This window comes from Sorex araneus, chromosome 2 (genome assembly GCF_027595985.1).
Source record: "Sorex araneus isolate mSorAra2 chromosome 2, mSorAra2.pri, whole genome shotgun sequence".
Lineage (NCBI taxonomy): Eukaryota > Metazoa > Chordata > Mammalia > Eulipotyphla > Soricidae > Sorex > Sorex araneus.
Window position 1 is genome coordinate 334,676,854 of NC_073303.1, and position 25,311 is coordinate 334,702,164.

General features: G+C 52.9%; 1 protein-coding gene across 2 annotated transcripts in view; it reads right to left on the reverse strand.

Annotated features, from left to right (window-relative positions):
* The window catches only part of NPC1 (NPC intracellular cholesterol transporter 1), a 48,676-nt gene that overhangs the window by 1,200 nt on the left and 22,165 nt on the right, over positions 1–25,311 (reverse strand). The window contains exons 5-24 of one of the 2 annotated variants that reach the window (XM_055126466.1): positions 24,491–24,658; positions 23,227–23,476; positions 22,307–22,380; positions 21,493–21,863; positions 20,918–21,144; positions 18,767–18,867; positions 16,451–16,553; positions 13,297–13,486; positions 12,263–12,445; positions 11,451–11,565; positions 9,484–9,611; positions 9,246–9,389; positions 8,087–8,176; positions 7,560–7,750; positions 6,317–6,432; positions 4,380–4,509; positions 3,485–3,685; positions 2,423–2,654; positions 1,566–1,679; positions 488–650 (exon numbers count right to left, since the gene is read on the reverse strand). In XM_055126466.1, coding sequence (XP_054982441.1) covers positions 488–650; positions 1,566–1,679; positions 2,423–2,654; positions 3,485–3,685; positions 4,380–4,509; positions 6,317–6,432; positions 7,560–7,750; positions 8,087–8,176; positions 9,246–9,389; positions 9,484–9,611; positions 11,451–11,565; positions 12,263–12,445; positions 13,297–13,486; positions 16,451–16,553; positions 18,767–18,867; positions 20,918–21,144; positions 21,493–21,863; positions 22,307–22,380; positions 23,227–23,476; positions 24,491–24,658 — 3,291 coding nt within the window. Of the gene's footprint in view, positions 1–487; positions 651–1,565; positions 1,680–2,422; positions 2,655–3,484; positions 3,686–4,379; positions 4,510–6,316; positions 6,433–7,559; positions 7,751–8,086; positions 8,177–9,245; positions 9,390–9,483; positions 9,612–11,450; positions 11,566–12,262; positions 12,446–13,296; positions 13,487–16,450; positions 16,554–18,766; positions 18,868–20,917; positions 21,145–21,492; positions 21,915–22,306; positions 22,381–23,226; positions 23,477–24,490; positions 24,659–25,311 lie in introns of both variants that reach the window. The other variant, XM_055126465.1, reaches the window with a different exon arrangement.

Consider the following 25,311-nt stretch of genomic DNA (forward strand, 5'->3'; position numbering starts at 1 on the left):
CCGGTCGGCCGTGTGCAAGGCAAACGCCCTACCCGTTGTGCTATGGCTCCAGCCCCTCTACCTTCTTTAGTGCATCAAATAAAGAACACTTGTGCTTCCCCACTCTGCAGGACCATCCTGTGCACACTGGGGCGCAGTGTCTCCCGCCCTGGGGTGAGTCTTTTAAGCTGAGGGGAAGCAGTGTTTTTACAAGAACAGTGAAGGCAATTAAAGCATTTTGCTGGCACCGCCAGGCCATGTCTTGTCACTGGTTTCTCAGCAGGGTGGGACACCCAGCCTGCTGACACAGACTCCGATGACAAGTCAGAAAAACCCCGGGCAGTTTACAGCGCTGAGCCTGAGTGCCCCAAGCTAGGATTTCCCCCCCCCCCCCCAAATTGTTTTACTATTTATTAAATGACGTTAGTTCAAAGTCACATATTTCAAGTTAAAATTTTCCTTAGTAACGAGCAGCCCTGTACCCTACTGTTCTTTCTAGAGTTCTTACCTATATAACTGAGTAAGACGGGCAGGAAAATTAGTCCATGAGTGGCTCCGAGCAAGACCATTGCTAAATACATCCTGAAGTAAAATATCTGGAAAATTTGAGATTTGGCAAAAGCTAATACTACAATTCCTCCAAATTTTGTTAGCGTGATTCCACTGAAAACCTAAAAGAAGAGAGACGGTAGTTAAAAGACAAATCTCTTGACTTGCTATAAAACCAAACACTTCTAACAACATTTTTAATCGGGATGAAAGTACTGAGAACGAACCCCTGCTCTCAGAGTCACTCCCAACGCTCTATCTAAAATTATTTTATTTGCTGCTTCTGCGCAGGAGAGCCAAGAATAAAAGCTGTGTATTCTTCAAACATCCTGAGAAAATGCATTTATATCATCCGATGAAAATGTTAAAATATTTCAAATATAAGTATGTCAAACTTATAAAAGCCCTGTTATTCCTTTGTAATGTTATTCCTCTATAGCAGTAAAGTTAACAGACCCCAGAGCTGAAGCAAGAGAACGCCAAACTTCGACTAGAAACTGTCCCTGGGCTCTGGAGCCTAACAACCTCCTTAATTTGGGGAGAGACCTTCCATTCTGTTTTTTGGGAGCTTTTTTTCTTGGCTTTTCTTGGGTCACATCCAGCAGTGCTCAAGGGTTACTCCTGCTCTGCACTCAGGAATTACCCCTGGTGGTGCTCGGGGAACCATTTGGGATGCTGGGAACTGAACCCGGGTCAGCCTCAAGCAACACGTGCCCTACCCACTGTGCTATCGCTCTCGCCCTCTGTTTTGTTTCCATATACCTGTTGGGCCCTTCCCAGTGGTGCTCAGGGGGATATTACAATGGTGCTGAGCACTGAACCTCAGGGCTCCAGCCCTACATCAGCTCCCTGGGCCCCGAGGCCTATATTTCACATGGGGAATGGCTTTCTCGAGTCGAACTGCTCTCCCACGTCAGTCCTGTGATGGCCCACAAAGGCCTTCACCAGGAGCCCGTGGGGAATTCCAGGGCGGGGTGTGAGAAAGCAGCTCTGAGGGGCCTGCGACGCGGCTGACCGGGGCTGGCCGGGCTACTTACGGAGCTGCCCATGTGGGAGAGCGCCTCTTCCGCCCGCTCCACGCGGCTGCCTCTCGCACTCACGGTGAACGCTCTGGTGATGTGGCTGCAGAACTCCACGGAAATGCCACAGCTCTGCAAGAGATTGTGCTCTGTCCGGCTGCAGGCAACAGCCGCCACCGCTGCCACAGACCCCCCAGACACCCGAGCACCGCTCCCAACGGTGAACTTCAACCTGCACCGGGTAGTAGGGGACCCCGCTCGGTGGGCACCAACGCCACATAGGCCGGTACCAGGGGAAGTTGCTGGAACTCTGAAGGTGACCCTGCCCCACGGCCCGCAACTCAGCCCATGGTACGGGCTGCACTACGCTCTGTCTGCACTGGGGCACCCAGGACCAACACAGCCCGGCTTCTCTTGTCCCGTCTTTTAGACAGGAGTTCTTCAACTGTCCCCACCTGCGACCCCTTTTTGTCAAGTCTTTAGTCTTAAAAACAGGGATACAAACCACACATGTACTGATAATAAGCCATGAACTCATTTCTAATACGCAATGCTTTGATGGTGGCGAAGTCATCTCAGCTTATCTATCTTGGGACTGAACCCGGGCATGGCCGTTCAGCTCTGTCTGGCCCAAGAAAACTTAGAGTTACCTACCTCCATGCAGGGTTCTGACCCGCAGGAAGCTAATTCTAGGCCCTAATCCATTAGAAAGCTGCTGGCGGCCGCGGGGCAGGAAGAGGCTGGGTCAGAGAGCCGTGCCGGGAGAGTGAGGTTCCTAACTGCAGCCCTCCTGCGGCCCTGAGACCCCACGGCTGTGCAGCCAACACCACGGGGGTCCCAGGCTAACCTGGTCCTCGCCTCCCCTGGGGACTCACCATCACCAGGTTGACCAGGGACACCGCGTTGAGGCTGATGCCCCACAGCCACATGACGCCAAACATGTTGACGAGGATCATGGCGATGGTGCTGCACATGATGACGGCGGCCCACAGCTCACAGCCCAGCAGAACCATGGTCACCAAGAAGATGGCGCCCAGGGACACGCTGAGGTTAAAGATGGTGTCGTCCACGATGGTCAGGTACTGCTCGTAGAAGACATAGAACACGCTGTGGGGAGGAGAACGGGCCCCGTTAGAGTGCCATGTCACGATGGGGCGCTCCACCCAGCTCCCTGCCTCCATAGCCTTCCCACTTGGGTCTCGCCGCTGACACCCACAGGAAGGGCCGGAAATGCTCACGTGGGTATTTTATACAGTGTCTGGCACTTAGGAAGAACATTCCATACGTGTTTGGGGGAAAATAAAACCAAATCTGGATCCATCCTGAGTAATTTCCTCAGGTACACGCACGGCCTGAGGAGAGAATGCTCTGACCTGCTCTTCTTGTGCTTTTGGTTTCAACCTGCTCTTCCCAAGAATCGGGATGCCTCATGTGAGAACTGACGCCACAGAAAGAACCGTGCTGACGAGCAGGTCGGGGCTCCCTTTAAAGCAGTATCTCAGGGGCTGGAGCGATAGCACAGCGGGTAGGGCGTTTGCCTTGCACACGGCCGACCTGGGTTTGATTCCCAGCATCCCATATGGTCCCCCAAGCACCGCTAGGAGTAATTCCTGAGTGCAGAGCCAGGAGTAACCGCTGTGCATCGCCGGGTATGACCCAAAAAGGAAAAAAAAAAAAGAAGTGGGGAAAGAGCTCCCCCTACCCCATCTCCCCATGTGTTCTGAGCTCACTAGCTCCTCCGTAGTACTGCCCTGTGCGGCCTCTCCTTCCTCACCTTCAGCAGGTGAACGTGCTGCCACCAGCAGCCAGGGACGCCCCTCCAGTAGCAGCCAGGGATGTCAGCTGGATCCCCTTCTGTGACGCTGAGGCCCAGCCTCCCACCCAGGAGACCCTGGGGAGCAGCCCGGCCGCCCCCACGCCCTTTCATTCCTACCCACCTGTAGGGAAACACACGGTAACTGCTATTCTCCAGGCCCATGGTCCTGGTGATGTTAGCAGCGATGAGGCGGGCCTTGGACATGGCGTCGATAAAGTCAGCGGACCTCTGGAGAACCGTGTGATACGTCATGAAGTAGGTGGCTCCAACACCGGTGTCGTTGCCAAGGATGTTCACTGCCGAACCATAAGCCGCATGGCCCCTTGGGGGAAGACCCACGGGTGTCAGAGAAAGGGCAAGTCCTAGGCGGAGAGGTGTGGTCCAGTCCTCTGAGCCTGGACTCCAGAAAGACCGCGTCTTCCAAATGCCTTTAGAATCTGAATCCTCAAGGGTCACTGGACTCAGGTAAGACCCGGAGGGAAATTTCAGTGATGGGACCAGGGATGTGGCTCAGGGGTCAAGTGTGGGCCTCACACACAAGACCAGGGCTTGATCCCTCACTCTCCCCAAAGCGTGTTTATGTACATAAAAACCAGTGGTAGGAGAGGCACCGACTGGGACCTCCCACACGCCTTTCTCCCATCCCTCCCGCACTGCCTCTCTGCCACAGTCTTTGGTTGTGGTGTGATGGTTTTTAGAAGCCGACTGTGGGTCTTCTCCCATCTCCTGAAGTGTCAAGGTGGGTGCACACAGGGCACGGGCTGGAGGTCACTGCCTGCAGGGCTGAGAGGCCCACGAGCTCCGAGACAGGCGGGCTGGGGGGCTCACAGATGGGTGACGCCTGCCCCTCACGCCCAGACTCACCAGGGACTTCCCAGCGGGGCCCTGAGTCCTTAAGAGCAGTGAGGGAGGGCACAGAAAGGGAAGGGCAAGAAGCCCAGGCTCAGACCACTGTGGTTCCCGGAAGGCTCGCAGGGGGCGCCCCCTCCCCTGACCGCGGGCACTGAGGCACCTACCCTTTGCCGCACTTGGGGTTGGGATTGTCGGAAAGGAACATGGGCAGGAACCTCATGAAGTCTCCTCCCTGGGGTCTCTGTTTGCCTTCCGGGGTCAGAGGTCTGCAGCGCAGGCAGGTGGGGTCCACCACTGAGAGACACGGGGGCGGTGAGAAGTTTTAGCTTTTCTCTGCATGTTTTAGCTTTCAACATTTAAAAATGCTGATGGAGAAATGAGCTATTTCCTCATCAGAAATCTTAAGTCTGGGGGCTGGAGTGATAGTAGAGCAGGGAGGGTGTTTGCCTTGTACATGGCCAACCCGGGTTCGATCCCTGGTACCCCATATGGTCCCCCGAGCACTGCCAGGAGTAATTCTTGAGTGCAGAGCCAGCAGTAACCCCTGAGCATCACCAGGTGTGACCCAAAAACCAAAAAGAAAAAAGAAGAAATCTTATACCTGGGGATCAAAAGGATAGTGGATGGGGGAGAGGTGCTTCCCTTGCACACAGCTGATCTCAGTTTAATCCCTGTGGTCCCACATGTCATCCCATGTGGTCCCCTGAGTCCTCTCAGGAGTTGTCCCTGAGTGCAGAGCTAGGGTAACCCCTGAGCACAGCTGGGTGTGGCCCCCAAACAGAAACACAAAAGGCGAAGAACATAAAAAGGAATCTGACATCCATGTGATCTTCACAGTCAAATAAATATGGGACACTTTCTTTGCCTCAAAGATAAGCTGTACATACTTTCTTCCCTGAAGCAGGTCTCCTGTTTTATTCTTATATTTAAATTTTACTTTAGGGGTTTTGGGGGGAATACACGGTGGTGCTCAGGTGTATTCCTGGTTCTGTGATCAGGCGTGAGCCTTGGCAGTGCTTTGGGGGGCTATACAGGGTGCCACGGACAAACCTGGATCAGCTATCAGTAAGGCCAGTGCTCTACCAATCCCTCCCCTGCAATCACTCCAGCCCCAGGGGTTCCGGTTTTGCTTTTAGTTTTGGCCATGCATCAACGTTACTCCTAGCTCATACACTCAGGAATGACTCCTGGCGGTGCTCAGGGGACCATATGGGATGCTAGAAATCGAACCCGGGTTTGCCACGTGCAAGGCAAATGCCCTACCTACTGTGCTATCACTCCAGCCCCTGCTTTTAGTTTTTTAACTTGAGATTCTGTGATTTACAGTAGCGTCAGTGATGGTTTCCCATGCACAGAATTCCAACATCACACCCATCACCAGTGTACCCACCTCCCTCTGGGTTTCCTGTTTTATTGTTGTTTTGTTTGGGGGCCACATCCAGTGATTTCCAGGCCTTCCTCCTGGCTCTGCACTAAGGAATAACTCCTGGAGTGATTTGGAGAATGACATGGAATGCCTGGGATTGAACCCGGGTTGGCAGCATGCAAAGCAAGCCCTTACCCGTGGTACTATCGCCCTAGCCCTTGGCTTCCTGTCGTAACCATCACCTCGACCAGCAGGTGTAGAACTGAGGGTTTCCTTTTTATTTTAAATCATCCACTGGTTGCTTATTTATTTGCTGACTAAGCCACCTCCCCAGCTCACCTTGATCCCTGGTATTTAATTAAGGGAATTCTAGAACAACTTCAACATTCTTACAAACCACAGGACAATACTGACAAACGAAGGACTGCATAATTAAAAGCGTATCTACAACAGGCTTCGGGCTGGTACAGTCGAGAGAGGCAACCGGTGCTGGGGCGGACGAGAACCGAGCGCCGCAGACCCAAGCCCCGACTTGGCCCAGTCTGGCCTGAGCTGCTGTGGTCCCCAAGAGACAGAGGCACACAAAGAAGGCCTGACCGAGGAGAGTGGCTGTGACAGGGGGATGGACCCGAGCAACGGAAGCCAAATGGGCGAAAACCTCCAGGCTGGGCTTTTTACGTGCAGACGCGCAAGTCCTCTAGAAAAGGGAAAGACGCGCAGGAGGGGTGCGAGTACCTGAGGCGTTGCAGAACTGGTCGGTGCTGTTGTAGACGCGGCAGCAAGACGACTGTGGCTTAATCCAGTCAAAATAATCATCGATCCAGGATGAGGGGGCAAAGCCAATGCGGGTGCTGGAGAGAGAGGGGGGTGCGGTGACTTGTGGCACAGACAGGCAGTCTTTAGTTCCAGCTTTTTTTTCCCCCCTTTTCTGGGTCATACTCAGCGATGCACAGGGGTCACTCCAGGCTCTGTACTCAGGAATCACTCCTGGCAGTGCTCAGGGGACCATATGGGATGCTGGGAATCGAACCCGGTTCGGCTGCTTGTAAGGCAAATGCCCTACCACTGGACTGTCGCTCCAGCTCGTTTCAGCTCTTTTTCTTAAAAGTTTCCCTTTCAGAACTTCTGCTTTGGTTTTAGGGGCCTCCCGGTGCTGGAGGCCACCAGAGCTGTATCTGGCCATGCTCAGGGAGTCACGTGGCGCCAGGAGTGGGACTTGGGGCCCCGAGTTAGTCCCTTGGCCCTTTTTCCACATTTCAAACTGCCCCCAGACAAAGTCAGGTCATGTTCATAACTGAAAGCCTTCAATGTAGGACAGTTAATCCTCACAAAGGTTTTACTCAGGAAGTTTTACTAGGCACTTTTTTTTTTTTCTTTTTGGGTCACACCCAGTAATGCTCTACACTCAGGAATTACTCCTGGTGATGCTCAGGGGACCCCATGGGATGCTGGGAATCAACCCGGGTCAGCTGCATGCAAGGCAAAAAGCCCTACCCACTATGCTATCGCTCCAGCTCCACTAGGCACTTTTTGTTGCTGTTTTGGGTACACGCCCAAAGGTACTCAGGACTTACTCCTGGCACTGTACTCAGGATTCCTTCCTGGCGCTCCGGGACCATATGGGGTGCCAGGGATCAAATCCAAGTTGGTGGCATGCCAGGCAAGTGCCCTGCCAGCTGTACTACTGCTCTGGCCCCCCCCCAGAAAACTTTTTGATTGTTTTGGCCACACCCAGCAGTGCCTGGGGGACTTGTCCCAGCTCAGTGTCACTCCTGGCAGGGGCTGGGGGACGCCACACTGCTGGCAGTAAACCCAGGGCTTCCACAGGCCATGCACAGGCTCTGAGCCAGCTCCCCACCCCACAGTAGAGATTTTGAAAGCAAATTTTCCAGGTAAGCCTATTTCTAGGGAGACACGGCCGCCGGCCCGAGTCCCCTGGGGGGGGCAGGGCGTCTGCAGCTGCTGGGCAGGCACTCACTAGTTATCCATCTGCGCGGCGTTGAATATCTGCTGCACCAGGGAGTCGTTGTCACAGCCCATGCCCCCGCACACCATGTTCTGCCCCTTCAGGGAGGTGTAATTGTGCCCTTCCTGCACAACGAAGTAGACGGGCGGGCCTGCGTGCAGGTACTGACTGAGCGACTTGAAGTAATCCACCACGTAGGAGTCCTGCAAGAGCCAAGCGCAGGCCAGGCTGCACACACTGGGGTGCGGGGAGGGTCCAGCCCAGCGAGTCCCACCTTCCCTGCTCCAGCCTCCTCCACAGCCCTCAGCCCCTGTACTCCTCTGGCGGGGCCCACCAGGAGCAGAGCTGCACCCGTCCGGGGAAAGAGGGCTCTGCGTTCTACGGCTGGGTCTCAAATCGCCTCAGCCCACGGGGCAGTGTCTGGTGGCAGTTCTCGGCACTTGTGTCTGCAAGGAGGCACACGCACAGACACAGGCACGCTCGGAAACACCGACTCACCACTGGCCACAGACGCAGGAGGAGAGAAGCAAGCCACTTACATCTGGCATCGAAAGCGCCTGGTCCAATCCAATCTCCACTTTGTTCAGGACGGCGATGCTGAAGGACAGAACGCCCACGAACACCGCAATCTGGAACAGAGGGCGCAGCGGGGGGCAGTGAACGCCAGCCGTTCTCTACAGGGGGCTTAAGGACACAGAACTTCAAAGGCACAAGGAATGGGTCCTTTCTTAAACGGAACAGCGGGCTTAAACGACATGCCAAGGAAACGGGGAGTGTGAGGTGATGGTCCATCAAGGGTTGAAGTACTCCAATTCAAACACTGATGCTGGCACTTCAAAAGCTGAGTGACTCCGAGGAAGTCACTCAACAATTTTTAATGTTTATTATTTCTAAATGTACCAAAAAGGAAAAATAAAGACTGCTAACATCAAATAGCCTTGTAAACTTAAGGAGAAGAATCTAGGGATAATTCAGACTTATTTTTGGGTTTGTGCTCAGGCCTTACTCCTGACTTTGTGCTCGTGGAATGCTCCTGGTGGGGCTGGGAAGGAGAAAATCCTTACACTGATGGCTAAGAACTACTTAGAGGGGCTGGAGACAGTGCAGCTTGGTGTGTGGCATGTGCACCCCAGCACCACACAGCCCCCACCCAAGTACTGCGTGCCGTGACCCTGGAGGACCCCAGCACTGCCAGGTGACCCAGCTAGCCCCCACTGCTGGGCCGAGCTCCACTGCACCCTTTCGGACCCAGGCACTCAACTGCTGGCCCCACTGGCCAAGAATCAGTGGTTAGGCCCTTGGACCTCCTGAGTGCTGCTTGGATGCCCCCCAGAACGCAACAAAACCATAGCGTGAGGGGCCAGAAGAGTACACGGGGGAGGGCACTGGCCTTGCCTACAGCTGACGCAGGTTTGATCCCCGGGACCCCATACAGCCCCCAAAGCACTGCCAGGAGTGATCCCTGAGCACAGAGTTAGGAGTTAGCCTGGAGCACTGCTGGGGGTGGCCCCCCAAACAATCCACAGGGAAATAACAACAAAACAATCCCTAGCTAGGAAAGGACCCTATATTCGGACATGTCCGCGTCTGCGTTTTTGAGCTGCTAGCGGACAGCTGTCAGGCCCTGCTTCCCAGGCTGTCTGAGCACTGTAGGGTGGAGAACCGAGAGCCCGGAGATGCGCCCGGAGACGCGCCTACCACAATGGGCCGCATCCAGTCCTTGAGCAGGAACGGGGAGTAGGACTTTCTGAAGAACCGGAACAAGAAGCTCTCCGAGGCCTGCACACCTGTGCCGTCGTCATCGGCAACACTGGTGCAGCAGAGGATGTCCAGCCGGCCTCTCTGCGCGGACAGGGAGAGGGACGGCGGTCACGCCCTCCCGCGGGATGCTGGGCTCCAACCAAGGAACACCCCCCGAATCTCGAGGGCAGCTTACCTCCTGCCGCTTAATGTCTAGGCCCAGGAGACTCACGAAGCAGCTGATCTGCAGGAGGAAGTCGATGAAGACCGCCATGCCGGCGAACAGCGAGAAGGTGTGCACGGCTGGCATCGCCGACAGGGCCCCTGCGAGGAGAGGAAGCTGTGGCCTGGCTCCCTCGAGGGGACGAAGGGGACGCGGGCTCAGAACAGGCCACACCCAGGAGCGGACCCTGCAGATGGGCCTCCCGCCACTCCTGGGTGTTTCTCGAAGGGCTGCTCCTTCCCAGCTCCAGCCTCACCCTACCAAACCCAGACCGCGGGCGCGCACACGCCCACCCCACGGCACTCGACAGGCTCAGCGGTCACGTGGGCGCACACATAAACCTGAGAACCCTTAGAACTGGTCATTTCTTTTCTTTTAATTGGTCATTTCTTTTGTTCTGGTTTTTCAGGCTACTCCCAGTGATGCTGGGGACTGAACCCGGCCTCCTGCAGGCAGGAATTGTGTGCCAGTCCTCTGAGTCATCTTCCTGGCGCCCAGGGGTCCCGTGTCTTAGAAGCGGATGCGCTTTACTTGGAGAGCGGCAAAAGCTTCACGTGCTACCATCCCCAGAGCATCCCTCTCCCCGTTGAGGGACTGCCAGTGAAAACATAAGGCTGTCTCAGATGCTGAGAACTGGGCCTGTGGTCAGAGGCACCGGTTTGCCCACATTATGCCAGCCTATTTGGGGATTAAAAACGACAAACATGATTTTATTTGCCTTGCACGCAGCCACCCAGGTTCGATTCCTCTGTCCCTCTCGGAGAGCCTGACAAGCTACCGAGGGTATCCTGCCCACACGGCAGAGCCTGGCAAGTTACCCGTGGTGTATTCAATATGCCAAAAACAGTTAACAAGTCTCCCAATGGAGACATTACTGGTGCCCGCTTGAGTAAATCGATGACAGTGATACAATGATGATTTAAAAAACATAGTAACAGTGTGTTTGTCCTGTAAGGACCAAGGACAGACACTTACCAGTGAGATTCGTGGCACTGTCTGAGGAAAAACTGAATGTGGCAGCATGGGGCAGGCACCTCTAAAGATGAACCTTCCCACTCCTAAGGTCACGGTCCCCTTTCTCACACTGCCCCGCCCCCAAGTGACCCCATCCTCAAGCTACAGCAGCAGTTGCCATCATCATCGTCCTGTCTGGAGGGGAGGGAGGGAAGTGCCTTCCCGCCCCTGCGTCAGTGGAGGAGCCCTAGGGCCATGCAGCTTCCACGGCGCCCGGCATCCTGCCATCACCAACAACCTGGCGACCGTGTGTGCTGCGAACCTGCAACCTTGGCTCTGAGAGGAGCCGTCGGCGGGCACCTGCGTCTGGGTAGCTTCTGCAGGTGGTGTGGGGAGCTGAGTCCTGCCGCTCAGGAAAGAGACACGGGCACGCAGTGTTCCCGCCTGACTCAGGCTTCTGGTGCCCAGCTTCAGTGCTGGTACAGGGCTGCTGCCCAGTGAGGTGCGAGGAGATGACATGGACACGGCCAAGGAGCGAGTGACGGGGACTCTGTTGGTTAGACCGACTCTGCAGGACACTGGTTTATTTATTTACTTATTTCTTTGGTTTGGCTTTTGGGCTACACTGTCCCATTGTTCTTCGATGCTCAGGGGTTACTCCTGGCTCTGCACTCGGGAAGCACTCCTGGTGGCACTCGGGGAACCATACAGGGTGCCGGATATCAAACCTGGCAGCGTGCAAGGCAAATGCCCTACCCGCTGTACGATCACTCCAGCCCCTGCAGGATGCTATTTTAATATCAACACAGGAGCCAATGACAGGCCCGGGAGCCCTAGAGACCTTGACCCCGGCTTCACCACTATCCTGAAAGACCACGAGAAGGAAGACCATTGCCACAGGACATTGAAGAGCATATCCTGACACCCTGGCCCCATTCCCAAGCTCAGCCAAACGCTAGAGCCACAGAACCCACAGAATCAATTACCTAAGAAAAAGGCGACCGTCTCTGAGAAGGATGACAGGAACATGCTAGGGGCCACCTCCCCCAGGACCCTGCCCAGCTGCTGGTCCAGGCTTTCTCCTTGAAGGCGTTCATCTCTCTTGAGAAAAAAAAAAAAAAACCAGCAATGTTTAAAAACTCTCAATACCAATGCCACGACTCTGCTTCTCTGCTGCCAGGTGTTGTCGATAGTAAAAAAAAAAATTATTTGTAGCTTCCATTTATTGTATGTAAACTTGGGAGGGGACACAAACCCTCCTCATTCTAAGTCCTTCAGACTATTTCTGAATTCCAGAGTGTAACACACGAAAGGTGAGAAGTTCAAGGAAAGACTGAGCCCTATTATCAGGAAAACACAGAACATGCGGGCTGCAGGCAGCTGGACATGGCAACACCCTTTCCGTCACTGAGTCTCCATGTAGTTAGGGATGAGGGCCTGGGAACCCTGTGAGAACTGACAGTATTCTCTCCATCAGATAACCTTGGTGGTGGCACTACTGATAAATCTTTGGGTTTCTACAGTATGATGAGAATTATTTTAACAACTGGGCTTCAAAATATTTTTCACAGATATATTAGTCCTTTGCTTTTTTGCACACATGCTGCACATACTCAAAAATGAACTTCTCACTTTCTCTCTCTCCTCCCAGCCAAAAGAGGTATGAACCGTGCACAGGCCCCGGGCACTGGCAGCAGAAGCAGCAGAGGAGAGAGGAAGCCGCGCCCTCTCACCGCCCGCCACCACGGAGTTCTGTGGTGCCCGGCCAGCTCCAAGCTCCGAAAGGACAAAAACGTACCTGGTAGGTCTGGACCAGAATGAAGATGTTGTCCACCCCGACGGCCAGCACCAGAAAAGGGATCACTTCGATCACAATGAGGGTGAGCGGGATCCCCAGGAAACTGAAGATGCCCAGAGAGCAGGCCACGGAGCTCAGGACGATGAGGATGCCTGCGATGCCCAGGGAGATCTTAGAGTCCACCTGAGAGAGAAAGGAGACGCAAACCATACCTTAAGGTGTTTTCGGTCCTACCTGTCACTAGAAGGGACTAATCCTGGCCTCGTTAAATGGGCAAAGTCAACCCAGAGTTAGAAGTACAATTCCCAGTTTGAAAAAAGACATTAAAAAAAAAAAGTGTCTAGATATTCCTAAGCAATGAATCCCACAAGCTCACACTCACTGAGGCGAGATACACAAGTTAGAAAAGACCAGGATATGGGGCCAGAGCAATAGCACAGCAGGAAGGGCAATTGCCTTGCACACGGCTGACCTGGGTTCCATCCCCGGCATCCCATATGGTCCCCCAAGCACCACCAGAGAGTATCACTGGGTGTGACCCAAAACGCAAAAAAAAAAAAAAAAAAAAAAAAAAAGAAGAAAATAAAGACCAGGATAATGTAATCACTGTCACTGTCATCCGTTTGCTCATCGATTTGCTCGAGCGGGCACCGTAATGTCACCGTTGTAAGACTTGTTGCTACTGTTTTTGGCATATCGAATACGCCATGGGTAGCTTGCCAGGCTCTGCCGTGCGGGCGGGATACTCTCTGTAGCTTGCCGGGCTCTCCGAGAGGGATGGAGGAGTCGAACCCGGGTTGGCCGAGTGCAAGGCAAACGCCCTACCCGCTGTGCTATCGCTCTAGCCCAGGATAATGTAAGATGAAAATTAAATAAATTTTCAGTCAGGAAAGAACCAAACCTTCAGAAAAATATTACACACAGTTAAAATACAGACTTTTAAGTCAGCTTGACTATAATAGAAGAAGATGAAAAGGAGGCAAAACCACGAGGCCGTGGCGTCCCCAGCACCGCTGCCCCGAGCAGGTGCTCACCAGCAGCCGTCTGCAGCTCTTGATGTGGCCCAGGGCTATGGAGATGTACAGGAACATGATGGCGTAGCTGATCACCACGGTGTAGACATCGCTCTTGCTCTCACGATTGAGCTCGTCTTCAATGCTCCGTTCAGCAGTGAAAGAAATGGTCAGGTTTGGATGCTTGTAGCTTTTCACAAAATTAATGAACCTGAAGAGCAGACAGACAAGATTGTGTGTTTTGAGTTGACACTGTTGACAAGCAAGCCATGAACTTCTCCTCGCCTTCTGTGACTTCTAACTGAGACCTAGACAGGTGATGATGGAGGAAGATTCACCTATAGACTCAAACGGGATCCCTAAGAGAGCCCAAGATGACGTCTCTGTAGAAAGCGGATTCTGTGGGACTGTGTGCAGCAGGCAAAGCCTTCCTTTGCAAGAGAAGCAAAGTAGGAGAATTCACATTTCCTGATATCAAAATTAGTCATGAGAAAACAACGGAAAATCAAGACTGTGCGGACCTAGCACATATATGTGAAAAGAACAAAGAAATCTTTCTGTCCAGAAATGTTTCTGCAGTCACCTAATTTTCAACTAGGGTGGCAAAACTATCGAATGGGACTCTGTTCAGCAAACTGTCTGGGACAACTGAATTTGCTAAACAAAACCAAAAAAAGCAACAAAAAGAATTTGGGTCCTTATTTTATACCATGCACTGTAGCACTGTAATCCTGTTGTTCATCGATTTGCTCGAGCGGGCATCAGTAACGTCCCCATTGTGAGACTTCTTGTTACTGTTTTTGGCATATCCAATATGCCACGGGTAGCTTGTCAGGCTCTGCCGTGCAGGTGAGATACTCTCAGTAGCTTACCAGGCTCTCCGAGAGGAACAGAGAAATCAAACCTGGGTCGGCCACATGCAAGGCAAATGCCTTGCCTGCTGTGCTACTACTCCAGTCCGTTTAAAGGATACATTAAAAAAAAGAAAAACTCCACAACATACAAAAAACTCAAAATGGGAGAAATGAAAACACTGGCAAATCTTTTTTTGGGGGAGGTTACACCCAGCAGTGTTCAGGACTTACTCCTGGTTCTGCATGCAGGAATCACTCCTGACAGGCTCAAGGGACCATATCAGATGACAGAGATCGGAACCTGGTTGTCTGCATGCAAGGCAAGCAAGCTCCCTACCCACCATACTATCCAGCCCGGTCATATTTTTCTTTAATTATTGAATAGTATTGAATAGTATGAATATGAACATTAAGAATGTAATTTAATAATAAAAGTGCAAATAATGGATAAAAATGGGCACGTGGGGTGTTTGAGCATTGTATAACTGAGACTTTAACCTGAACGCTTTGTAACTTTCCACATGGTGAATTAATAAAAGAATTAAAAAAAAAAAAGGGCACCTGACATGAAAAGGCACTGCTCCAAAGACAATATACAGATGACCAAAAAGCACATGAAAAAGATACTCAAAATGATAAGTTATCAAGGAAATGCAAAACAAAACTAAAATAACACTTCATACTCTCGCTAGAATGAAGAAGTTGGATAACAAGTGAGGGTGAAGATGTGGAGAATTTAAAGCCCTCTGACTGCTGGAAGGAATGTAAAATGGTACAGTAACTGGAAATAAATAGCCTGACAGTTCCTCACCAAGCTTACCACACGACCCAGCAAGTCTACCCCAGGTGTGTGCCCACAAGAAGTGAAAACACATGTTCACACAAACATCTGCATTCTAAAGTTTAGAGTTGGGTAGTTCAGAATAACCCAAACACAGAAACAGCACAAATTTGCATCAACCGATTAGCAAACATAACGTTGCATAACTGAAAGCATGGAAGTACTAGTAAGCCACTAGAAAAAATAGTGCTAATACACGCCTACTCAGGAACTCTGAAGGATTCGCCCAATGAGAGAGGCCAGACACCAAGGCCGCAGCCGATGCCTTTCCTGAAGCAGCCCAGAAGAGGAAGCAGAAGGCAGAGGGTGGGGACTGTGTGGGGTGTGGGAGGGAGGCAAAGCCCAGGCGGGGAGACAGCTAAAGGACACAAGCTGCGTCTGAGGCAAAAAACGTGTTTTAATACTGGCTGTGGCGAAGGCTGCACATCTGTGAATAGTCTCAAAGCTTCTGAACTGTCCATTTCAAACGGGTGAACTGATACAGATTCTATCCTGAACAAGGAGCACTAAAGAGAGCCCCCGATCTCTTCGGTTCTTGCCTCTTTCACTACAGTGCCTCACTCCACTCACTCACTCGCTGCCTTTTTTCCAGAGGTGCGAGATGAGCGGGCATCTACCCAAACATGCTGACCCCGGCGGGTGCCGTTCGCTACCGTCCAGAGAGCTCTTGTAAAAAGCCCCACTGTGCAGGGCCGGTGGGCAGCTCAGGCTGTGCCCCACAGCTCACAGCGTGGTGCTCGGGCCGGGGAGCCAGCGCCTCTGCTGAGCCCAAGTGCTCTCTTCACTGCTTCCTTCTCTTTCTGTTTTGGGTCACACCTGCTGATGCTCAGGGCTTACTCCTGACTCTGTACTAAGGAAATACTGCTGGCGGCGCTGCGGGACCTTAGTGGGTGCCAGAGATCAAACCTGGGTTGGCTGCATGTAAAGCAAGTTCCCCATCCAGTTCTATGGCTCCAGCCCCACTTTCTTCTTTTTATGATCACTTTCCTTCACGGGTTTAGGATGCTATTCTGTCCCTCGGGGAATATCACTTTTCTTGTACATACAAACATAGGCAGCCAAAGACATAACTCCTGTTTTCTAAAAGGCCTGGAGAACATTCATAGCTGGGGCCCCTCCTCTAACACTATGTCTTGATATTGGCCTGTCTTTAGGGGCTGTATAAGTTTTGCTGAAATAACCCCTCACATTAGGCCTGCTCCCCAAGTTTGCTGTTAAAAAATGCTGCAAAAAACCTGTCCTTGTATGCATCTTTATGCTTTCATGCAGGGATATCTGTTCGAATAATGCCCACAGGTTAAAATTATTTACGGTTTTTTTTTCTTTTTCTTTTTCCTTCTAGGACCACTAACTTCAGGTAGGAAAACTAACACAATTTAGATGTGGTGCTTGTCGGTTCTGAAGGTTTACAATGCTGTCTGCTAGCACCTGACTTCCCAGGAAGCATGGTGAGGTGGTTCCGACCCTGTGAATGACTCACTCTCTTTCCCAGGCCTCGGTTCTCCGGAGCTTCTCTGTATCATTATAGTAATTATTGACAGGAAAGGTCATCACAAGGGCTGTGGCATTATTGTAGTTTTGATCTAAAAAACAAACGAGACATGAAAAATAAAATTACAAGCTTGCAGAAAGTTAGGCAAGAGGAAATTACAAATACAGAAGGTGCCTGATTTCTCACAGGAGACAATTAGTCTGTGCTCTGAGAACAAGAGAATCCATTGAAACTGTGTCCATGCAGTTGGATGCCTGAATAAAAAGCATTCTCCACTGAGACAGGCACAGTTTTCATTCAGAGAGGAAGGCCAGTCGCCTTCATCAAGAGCAAGTGCAGGGCAAAAGTGTCAGTGACCATCTCTCCCCTTCCTCAGCCTCTGTTCTATTCTTGGCTCTCCCCGTCCTGTGACCAGGTGTGTGGACACATCCAAGCACATAGGAAGGTCCCCGTTTTCATTAGATGAAGAACAACACTTTGCCATACTATGTTTTTTGACGTGGATCTGGAGATGGATCCATTTATGCACAAACCTCCTACTTTTTCTCCCATATATTTTCCGGTACAAATGAACCAATCTCCAGGTGGCTATTTTTGCAACCTTTTAACTACAAGCAAAATTACAAAATTACAAATCTGTCATTTTTGGTGTGAAAAATATACATGTGCAGAATTCTTTAAAGCATAATCACTGAAGAAACAGAAGCACATTTCTAATTCTGATGTATTCTTTTGAATTGCCCTCCTAGGAGAACTATGCTATTTTCATTCCATCACCCAACCAAGTATTTCTTGAGGTTGAGTTTTGTGCCAGCCATTATTCCAGTATCATGGGAGCATCAAAGAACATAAGAGAAGACCTCCAGCTTTTTGCAGCTTACATTCTTGTGACCCGGGAATACTACATCAATAGCTGGAGTCCCCATGTTTTCACCCATGCTGTGTGGTTTCATTCAACCCTTAGGGCTTCACTAATTTGCATAATAAAAAGATTGAGGTAAGATGCATTTCACTAATTAGGGCTAAGAATAACCATTTCCCCACCATGATTAAGTCACACAAATTCGGTCAACTTTGACATGACTTCAGCCTCCTTTGGGGTGTTTGTCCCTTGCCCCCAGGCTCTTTACACATTAAGGAAATGCTGTCTTTTGTATGCTACCTTTTCCCCCTCAACTGCTGAATGTCCCTTCAATTTGCCAATGCACCCCTCCAAGAAGTGAAATTCATTATTGTTTCCTTCTGTGGCTTCTGGGCTTTGCTTAGAAAGGCCTTCTCCACTTAAAATTCATCTTTTCAAACATCCTCTTGCATTTCCTTCTAGTTCTTTGATAGTTCCACTTCTTTAATTTCATCTTAATACTTATCTGAATTTAGGCTGAAGAATAAGGTTAGCAGCCAAATTAAATTTTGATGGCTGTGTTGCTTTACTAGTTACATGCCCTGCCCCCGCCCCCCCCCAAATTACACATGGCATTTTATGACAGGAGACAGGAACAATTTAAATACAGATCACAATTGACCTCCCCCTTCCCGGTGGAGGGACATCCATTTGGCCTCTTCACTGGGGTGGAGAAAAACCTGTTGAACTGCCCCTAACTAGGCTTCCTGTGGATCCGGATTTAAGCAATGTTAATTAGGACTCATGCCACAACGCTGACCAGTCCTTAGGGTGAGGGTAACTCCACTCTGCCTCAGTGTCCCTATGTGCCAAGCAAAATTGTTTTAAGAGGGAATATACTAACGCTAGGGAGAACGTGGGATTCTCCAGAGAGACAGAGGAGGGTGGGCGAGAGGGAATTCATGTAGTCCAGGAGGACAGGGGCCGGCCCAGGGTGGAGGTGGCCAGGAGGGGGGACACTCAGGGCTGGGACCTGGATGAGCCCAGAGGGGAGCGAAGGTGACTGAGTTCTGACCCTCTGGCTCCCGGGAAAGAAAACCACTTATCTGGTTTCTTCACTCCTGAAGCTCACAGACTATGAGGCTCCCTCGCCAGTAGGGGTTCTACAAAGCTTTCTCCCATGCCCTGAACTCGAATGCTACAAGTGGATGACCCAAGGGCAGGTGGTGTTCTGTGGCCAAGTAGTTAGTGGTCCACAGCTTCCCAAAGCATGACCTGAAAAGGCTGACACCGCCCACTTCCTCATAAGCTCAGAATCAAATCCAACCGCACAGGACACGGTGTCTGGGCACCAGGCGACTTCTCCATTCACGAACTCTCCGCAATGACCCTGAGCACTCTCGGCTACTAACGAAAGAAGCGAGACTGAAGCACCAACAGCCCGTGCAAGCCCCTCCACTCACCGTCGTAGCCTCCCAGGACGAGCCAGGGGAATACCGGCCCGCCAAACGTCCCCAGACAAGGATCGTGGAGCACACTCGTGTCGTTCAGAGAGGCAGGAGCCCTGCCAAGTTCAGAAAACACCCGGTCAGAGGATGCCTCCTCGGACAGCAGCAGGCACAAAGCTGTTTGAAGCACAATGCGGGCACCCTCGGGTTCCCCAGGGACAAACCACAGTCTGGCCCTTGGCTAGGGAGGTCAGAGGCAGGAAGTGCAGGAGGATGTGTCCGACCTGTACAGAACCAGTTTCCTGGGCGAGGCAGAGGTGCCTGGGACAAGGGAAATGAGGGTGCTCCGGGCAAAGATTCGGGGAGAGCAAGTGAGGAGAGGGGAGGGAGGAGAGCAAGAGGAGGGTTTGAGGTCTGCGGACCGAGCAGCCTGTTTCTAGGGCTTCAAGGGTGTGGCTGGGGGATCGGGAGAAGAGAAGGGGTCCAGAGCATGTCGATGTGCATCCTGCAGACACTGGGGACAGGGACAATGAAGGTGCCAAGTGGGGATGAGAGGCCAGGGCCAGCCAGGAGCGCAGACGACATACAACCGATGGGGGAAGGAGACAGCCTTTCAGGACAGCCACAGCTTTGCTGGCACTCTCAGAGAGGGCTGAGGGGTTGGGCCGCAGGAGCAGACCCCCGCAGGGTTCCCCTGGCACAAGCCTCTGCTGCCCTGAGGAAGAATGCAGGGACAGTGCCTGGGGGCCAAGTGAGCGGCAGACAGCACGGGCACGGGACCCAGTGGGTGTGTGCTGACTGCAGCTCTGCCGCTCAGACGTGGAGGGGAGAGGCCAGGAAAGACTTGGGGGAGGGGGGGCAAGGGGGAACCAGGCCCACACGTGTGCAGCCGCCTGCCCAAGAGAGCCGATGGCCGCGGGCCACCCGGTCTGAACCAGAAGTCCTGGTTCTCCGAGAATAAAGCTCGAGTCTCTTGCATCTCCCTCACCACTACCATTGGATCAACTACTGTGTAAAACAAAAGAAAGCAAATCACTTTTCCCTTAAAGAGAAAAATTATAGAGTTTAAATCTTTTTTTTTTTTTTTTATCTTATATTGTTTTGGGGCCCTGCCTGCAGTGTCCAGGGCTTACTCTTGGCTCTGTGCTCAGAGTTCACTCCTGGTGGGGCTTGGGAGACCGCGTGTGGAGGCCCCATTCAGACCACATCAGCCTCATTCAAGGCAAGTGGCTTTACCCTCTGTACTGTCCCCCCGGCCCGTATTTTTAAAGTATCTGATAGATTCCAAACTGGCCTGTGTGGCGTGGTGTCCCCCCGCCACCGCTGCATGGACAACACAGATTTGAGGGAATCCATGCCTGTTTACTTTATATGTTTGTAAAGTGCCCATACAATGCCTAAAATAAACACAGCCCAATCTAGGGGACAGTCCTGTAATAAAAACGGGCAGAACTGAGGGTCACGAATCCAGCTGGGCAGAGTCCTGGGCTCCTGAGACGTGGCCAGCCAGGCCGCATGCCCAGAGGTGGCTGCTCACTGGGGAAGAAATGGCCATAGTCCACCAGGCTGGAGGCCAGCTGCCTTCCCTCGGCTGGCCTTGCTGGGGCAGGCAGCTTGGGGTCTCAAGGACAGGCCTTCTGCTACGGGGTCAAACCGACAGGCCACCTTCCAGCTCAGCTTCTCTGACGCATCCCAATGACATATGTGTCCTGCAGGGCACAGCTTCAGTGGCCTGTGACCCAGCTGACCTGAACCCCCATCCCTCTCCTCAGTGGGACATGGCGCAGCTGAGCAATGACTCCACGTCTGGCTCAGATTTGCCTCGACAGGACCAGAGAAAGCTCTAGAGGCTTCTGTGACTCTTCTGCACTTGGAGATCCAGCGGGCGGCAGGCCGGAGGCTGCATTCTCGACTCAGGGAGAAGTGAGAGTTGTTCCCTGGTTCCTGCCCTGTGCCCGGAACACCTTCCTCTGAGCCCCCGGAGGCTCCCTCAGCACCCCTCCCCACAAGCAGGTGCCTCCTTTCTCGTCCGGCTTCACTTCCTCCAAGGCGCTCATGTCCACCCTCTCTCAAGTCTGAGCACCCCTGTTACTAGGACATGGGCTTCCCGGGCAGGGTCTCCCTCGGCCAAGCCCAGCCAGGCCACAGAGCAACCCTGCCACGTACCGGACACAGTACAGGAAGTGCGTGTGGTAGTCTGCGTACACGAAGAAGTCATCCTCGATCTTGCGGTCCAGCATGGCGTGGCTGTTCTGGAAGTAGTTCAGCACGCTCAGGATGGTGCAGTTCCGGTTATAGGGGGAGAGAGGGGTCAGGCAGATGTCCTGAAGCGTCACCGTCTCGTTGTTGTAGGAGGCAGTGATGTTTTCAATGGCTGTCTGTAGCTCAAGAACCTGGAAGATTGAAAAACGTAAACCCAGAAACACGTGAAGACTTCTGTCGGGTTCTGACTGGCCATGGCTGCTCTGCGGGGGGTTAGGAGTATGCCGGGGAAGCACCTTCTTAGGTGGGCCGGAGCGATGCTACAACAGGTGGAGCATTTTCCTGCACATGGCTGACCTGCTTCAATCTTTGGCACCCATATGGTTCCCCGAGCACTGCCAGGAGTGATGCCTGAGCTCCGAGTCAGGCGTAAGCCCTGAGCACCTCCAGGTGAGGCCCCCAAATCAAAAGAAAATAAGGAATGGGGAACAGGTAAAAGGGGTCCCCTGGAATTGATTTCTGCAAAATAACCCGATTACCTGGTGCAAAATCTCTTTGTCCAGCGGAGGCCCGAAGGGCACGTCGGACCCCGAGGGATACGGCTCGTAAGTGTGTGCCTTGGTGTGGGGGGCCCGGATGATGAGCTGCTCGGTGCGGAAGAAGGGCCCAAAGTGCGTGTCAAAGTACTGCTTCTCCTGGCGGGCCTGGCTGCTGGGCGCAGACCAGAGCTCCACTGGGTTGGTGGTGATGCGCACGAACACCAGGCCGGAAGCACACGCCCCGATGAAGGCCAGGGAGAAGAAGAGGATGACGCCGGGGTTGCGGACGCAGAAGGAGCCCCACTGGGTGAAGAGCTGCTTCAGACAGCCCTCGAAGGCCGCGCCCAAGGGGTCACAGCAGGACGCCTCCCCTGGAAGGGCGGGAGAGGAAGGGAGGGTGGAGGTTAAGAGCCAAGCCATTCCTGAAAGTCGGAACAGGGAGAGCGTTAGCCGTGGCTGCACGGCCGGGGACCCAGGCCCGCTCCCGGCCCCGCCATGCTCACGCTTCCCGGGCCCTGCGCCACCTGCCACCTCTGGAGGCCACACGGCTTCCCCCGACGCCCACCATTCCCGCCTCCAACACCCCCCCCCCCCCCCCCGCTGTCGGCAACTGAGGCCCTGAAGCAAAGTTCTCTCAGCTGGCCCGAAGCAGCTGCCACAGCGACCTGCCCCTATCTTGGTGGTGGCACCCCTAGCCCCGAGTTACTGCACTGCGAGTCACAGCCTGACAGACCCGACACCCGCTCAGTTGCAACTGTGCCCCCCCAGTGGGCTTCCTCGGGCCAGCACAGTCCCGGCCCAGAAGTACGCTTACCTTTGTCGCTGGCGTTCACGGAGAACGCGATGTTGCTGTCGATAGGGGTGTACTCAGAGACAAAGTACCGTTTCCTGAAAGAGAAAAGCCCCGAGTGAGCATGCTTCAGCGTAAGGAGGCGTCTGGGCAGCCCCCTGCAGCACACTGCCTCCTCCCACTGCCGGGCTCCCTGCTGGCCGCCACTTTCCCCTAACTTCCCTAGCTTGAGGCAGGTCCCCAGCACCCCAGGGAGGCTTTGGGAGGTCCCTGGCACCACGGGGTCTGAGCAGTGCCATGTCTGTAGGCCCCAGTGTTCAACCACCAACGCCAGCTGGCCAAGGTCACTAGGAGTGGCCACAAGGTCCCCGGAGCACGGCACACGAAGCTCACCGTTCATTGCTACTTCAATACAGTGCTCACGGGGGGACGTGTCGGTAGTTCCCCCAACTACTTACCCGCCCCCCCCCAACAATGGATCGTCTCACTGTGCAGCCCTCAATTCCATTTAAATTTTTAACCTCTGAAAACCCAGTAAGCACTGTATTGAAGTAGCAGTGAGCTACCCGCAGGGGCAGAGTTCTCCTCGAACAGAGAACCAGGTTCCTTGCAGAAGCAACTGGTTCCAGGGCTGGGGGAGGGCAAAACCGCCATGAAGCCTGGAACTGCTTGTGATTCCAGAAATGAAGAACTGGCTTAAAAAAGACAGGGAAGTTGGGAAAATAGGAGCAATGAAATAAATGATGGGATTAGACAGGCCTGCGGCACTGAAAGATACATTCTATGGTCAAAGGACGCCAGCACAGAGGCAGACAGCGCCCGTAGGGCACGTGGTTTGTTCCCCAAAAGTCATGAGGGGATGCAACTTCAATATGGGGTCCGAGTTCTCTGTGGAAGTGCCACTTCGATCATTCTGCTCTGGAGGACACACAAAACCGACTCACCTGTAGCACCACAAAGCAAAAAATGCTCCAAAAAACACAAGCAGAAATGCCATGTAGGTGATCCACATGATGACATACATGGCATCCAGGCCCAAGATTCTCCAGGGAGGAGGGGTGGGCGGGGGCTGGGGCTTCGGGCCACAAACGACTGAGCAGTCCTGGCAGCTGCACGGTGCCGTGACCTCATCCACAGGCTGGTCGCAGCCTTTGGTGGCGTTGTTCATGGGCTCCATTTCGTGGACCGGGAGGTCTGAGGGGGGAAATCATGTTGAGTATCTCGATGGAAAACAAAGTCCTTCTAACACTCCACTCAAACCCGACGACGTAAGCACAACGGGAAGAAGAAACAGAATCAGAGGGAGAGCTCTGGGCTCAGTGAGTGAGTAGGGGTCAGCGGCTCGGAGCACCTGCCCTGCAAGCCTCAGACCGTGAGCTCACGTCCCCGTGCTGCCACGTGGGCCACGCAGGATCAGAGCACTGCCAGCACCTGTCATCCCTGTGTGATTTCCAGCCAGGCCTCTGCGGCCAGGCGTGTGTGAGCAGCACAGCCGAGGGGGTGGACGCCGGGTCGGCCGGTGTGTGAGCTGCAGGGTGTGACCCCCAGCGAGCACCGAGAAAGGCCATGTCATCTGGGGAGTGTGACCACCAAGCCGCGTGTGGCCCCAGGGACAAAAGGAATGGAAGCAGGGAGACAGCAGCAGCGGGGGAAAGGACTGCACCACTGCTCCACATTCCAGAAAAAACCTTTCCATCATATCTAAGCTCTACTAAAGAACTGGTCTAACACGACTACTGAGCTTCTGAAAAGGCTTTATTTTAAAATATATATTGGGGGAGGGGCATTAAAGCTTTTTAGGTTTTTAGAAACAGGTAAGCCTGTTATTTAAAAAAAGGAAAAAAAATAAGGATTCATACCTGGCAGTGCTCAGGACTTATTCCTGGCTCTGCACTCAGGGATCACACCTGGTGGGACCATACCAGGCACCAGGGATCAGAGGGAGTCTTGTGCAAGGCCGGCACCTTCCCCACTGCACTAAGGTCTGGCCCACAGTCCAGTGTTTCAGTTAGTGCCTGAAGACCTCCCTTCCTCCCCCTCACTCCCACTCCCAGTGCTCTAACTGTCCCGGGGCAGGGAACAGGCTGGCCTTACTGCACTCCTGGAGGAAATTACTTCTCTGCATTTCCTGATCTTCCTAAGGCACCTGCCACTTCATGGACTTGAAAACGTCACACACCCACCAAACCCGGGACTCTGGGTTCCTACCTGAAAAGATGGGCGTGATGGTGAAGGGCGCCTGCCCATTGTCCTTGTTGAACATGTACTCAATCCAGTTGGTGGCGTTGCAGGCTTCAGCCTCCTTCCCACACAGAAGCCCCAGGGCCTTGTCATTACTTGAGGGGGCCTCCACATCCCGGCAGGCATTGTACATGGCTAGCGAAAGAACAGAGGGGAAAGAGGGTAACACCAAGCTGCCATCATTCACTGGGTGAGATCTTCGGAGGCCACTCAAAGGCCAGCTCCGAAATCCAAGTGCACGGCAATCAGAGGCTCCATTTGAGAGGCAGGAACTCAGCATGGGAATCATGAAGGGCTGGAGCAGAAATTCCTCTGAACCAGCTTATCGTTTGACAAATAACAGGCTAAAACAAATTTCTAGTAATGGAAGAGATTTAAAAAAAAAAAAACCAACAGAAAACACTTTATCATCCCCTGTGGGTCTGCCTTCGGCCTGGGAATATAAGCGCAGACAAAAGTGGAGAGGCTAACAACCTAGGTGAACCCGCAGTCAAAGAACCTGCTCTAGAAGGCACAGAGCTCTCAATGAGAGAAGAGGAAGTCTGGGTTTAGGGCAGGGGCCATGGGTGAGGGGAACCGGTGTGAACTCTGCGGCTTCGTGAGCACCGAGACGCCACGCTAAGTGTAGACGGGATTGACGCTGCGCTAATACAGAAGCAGCAGGAATGAATACTTGTCATTTACCAGTCTCTGCTTGCTAGAAACTCCCCAGATCTCCTAAGCTCTAAGGAGACGCTTCTACATTTACTGTGGACCTTTACTCCTGAAAAGTTCAATCGGAATGATAG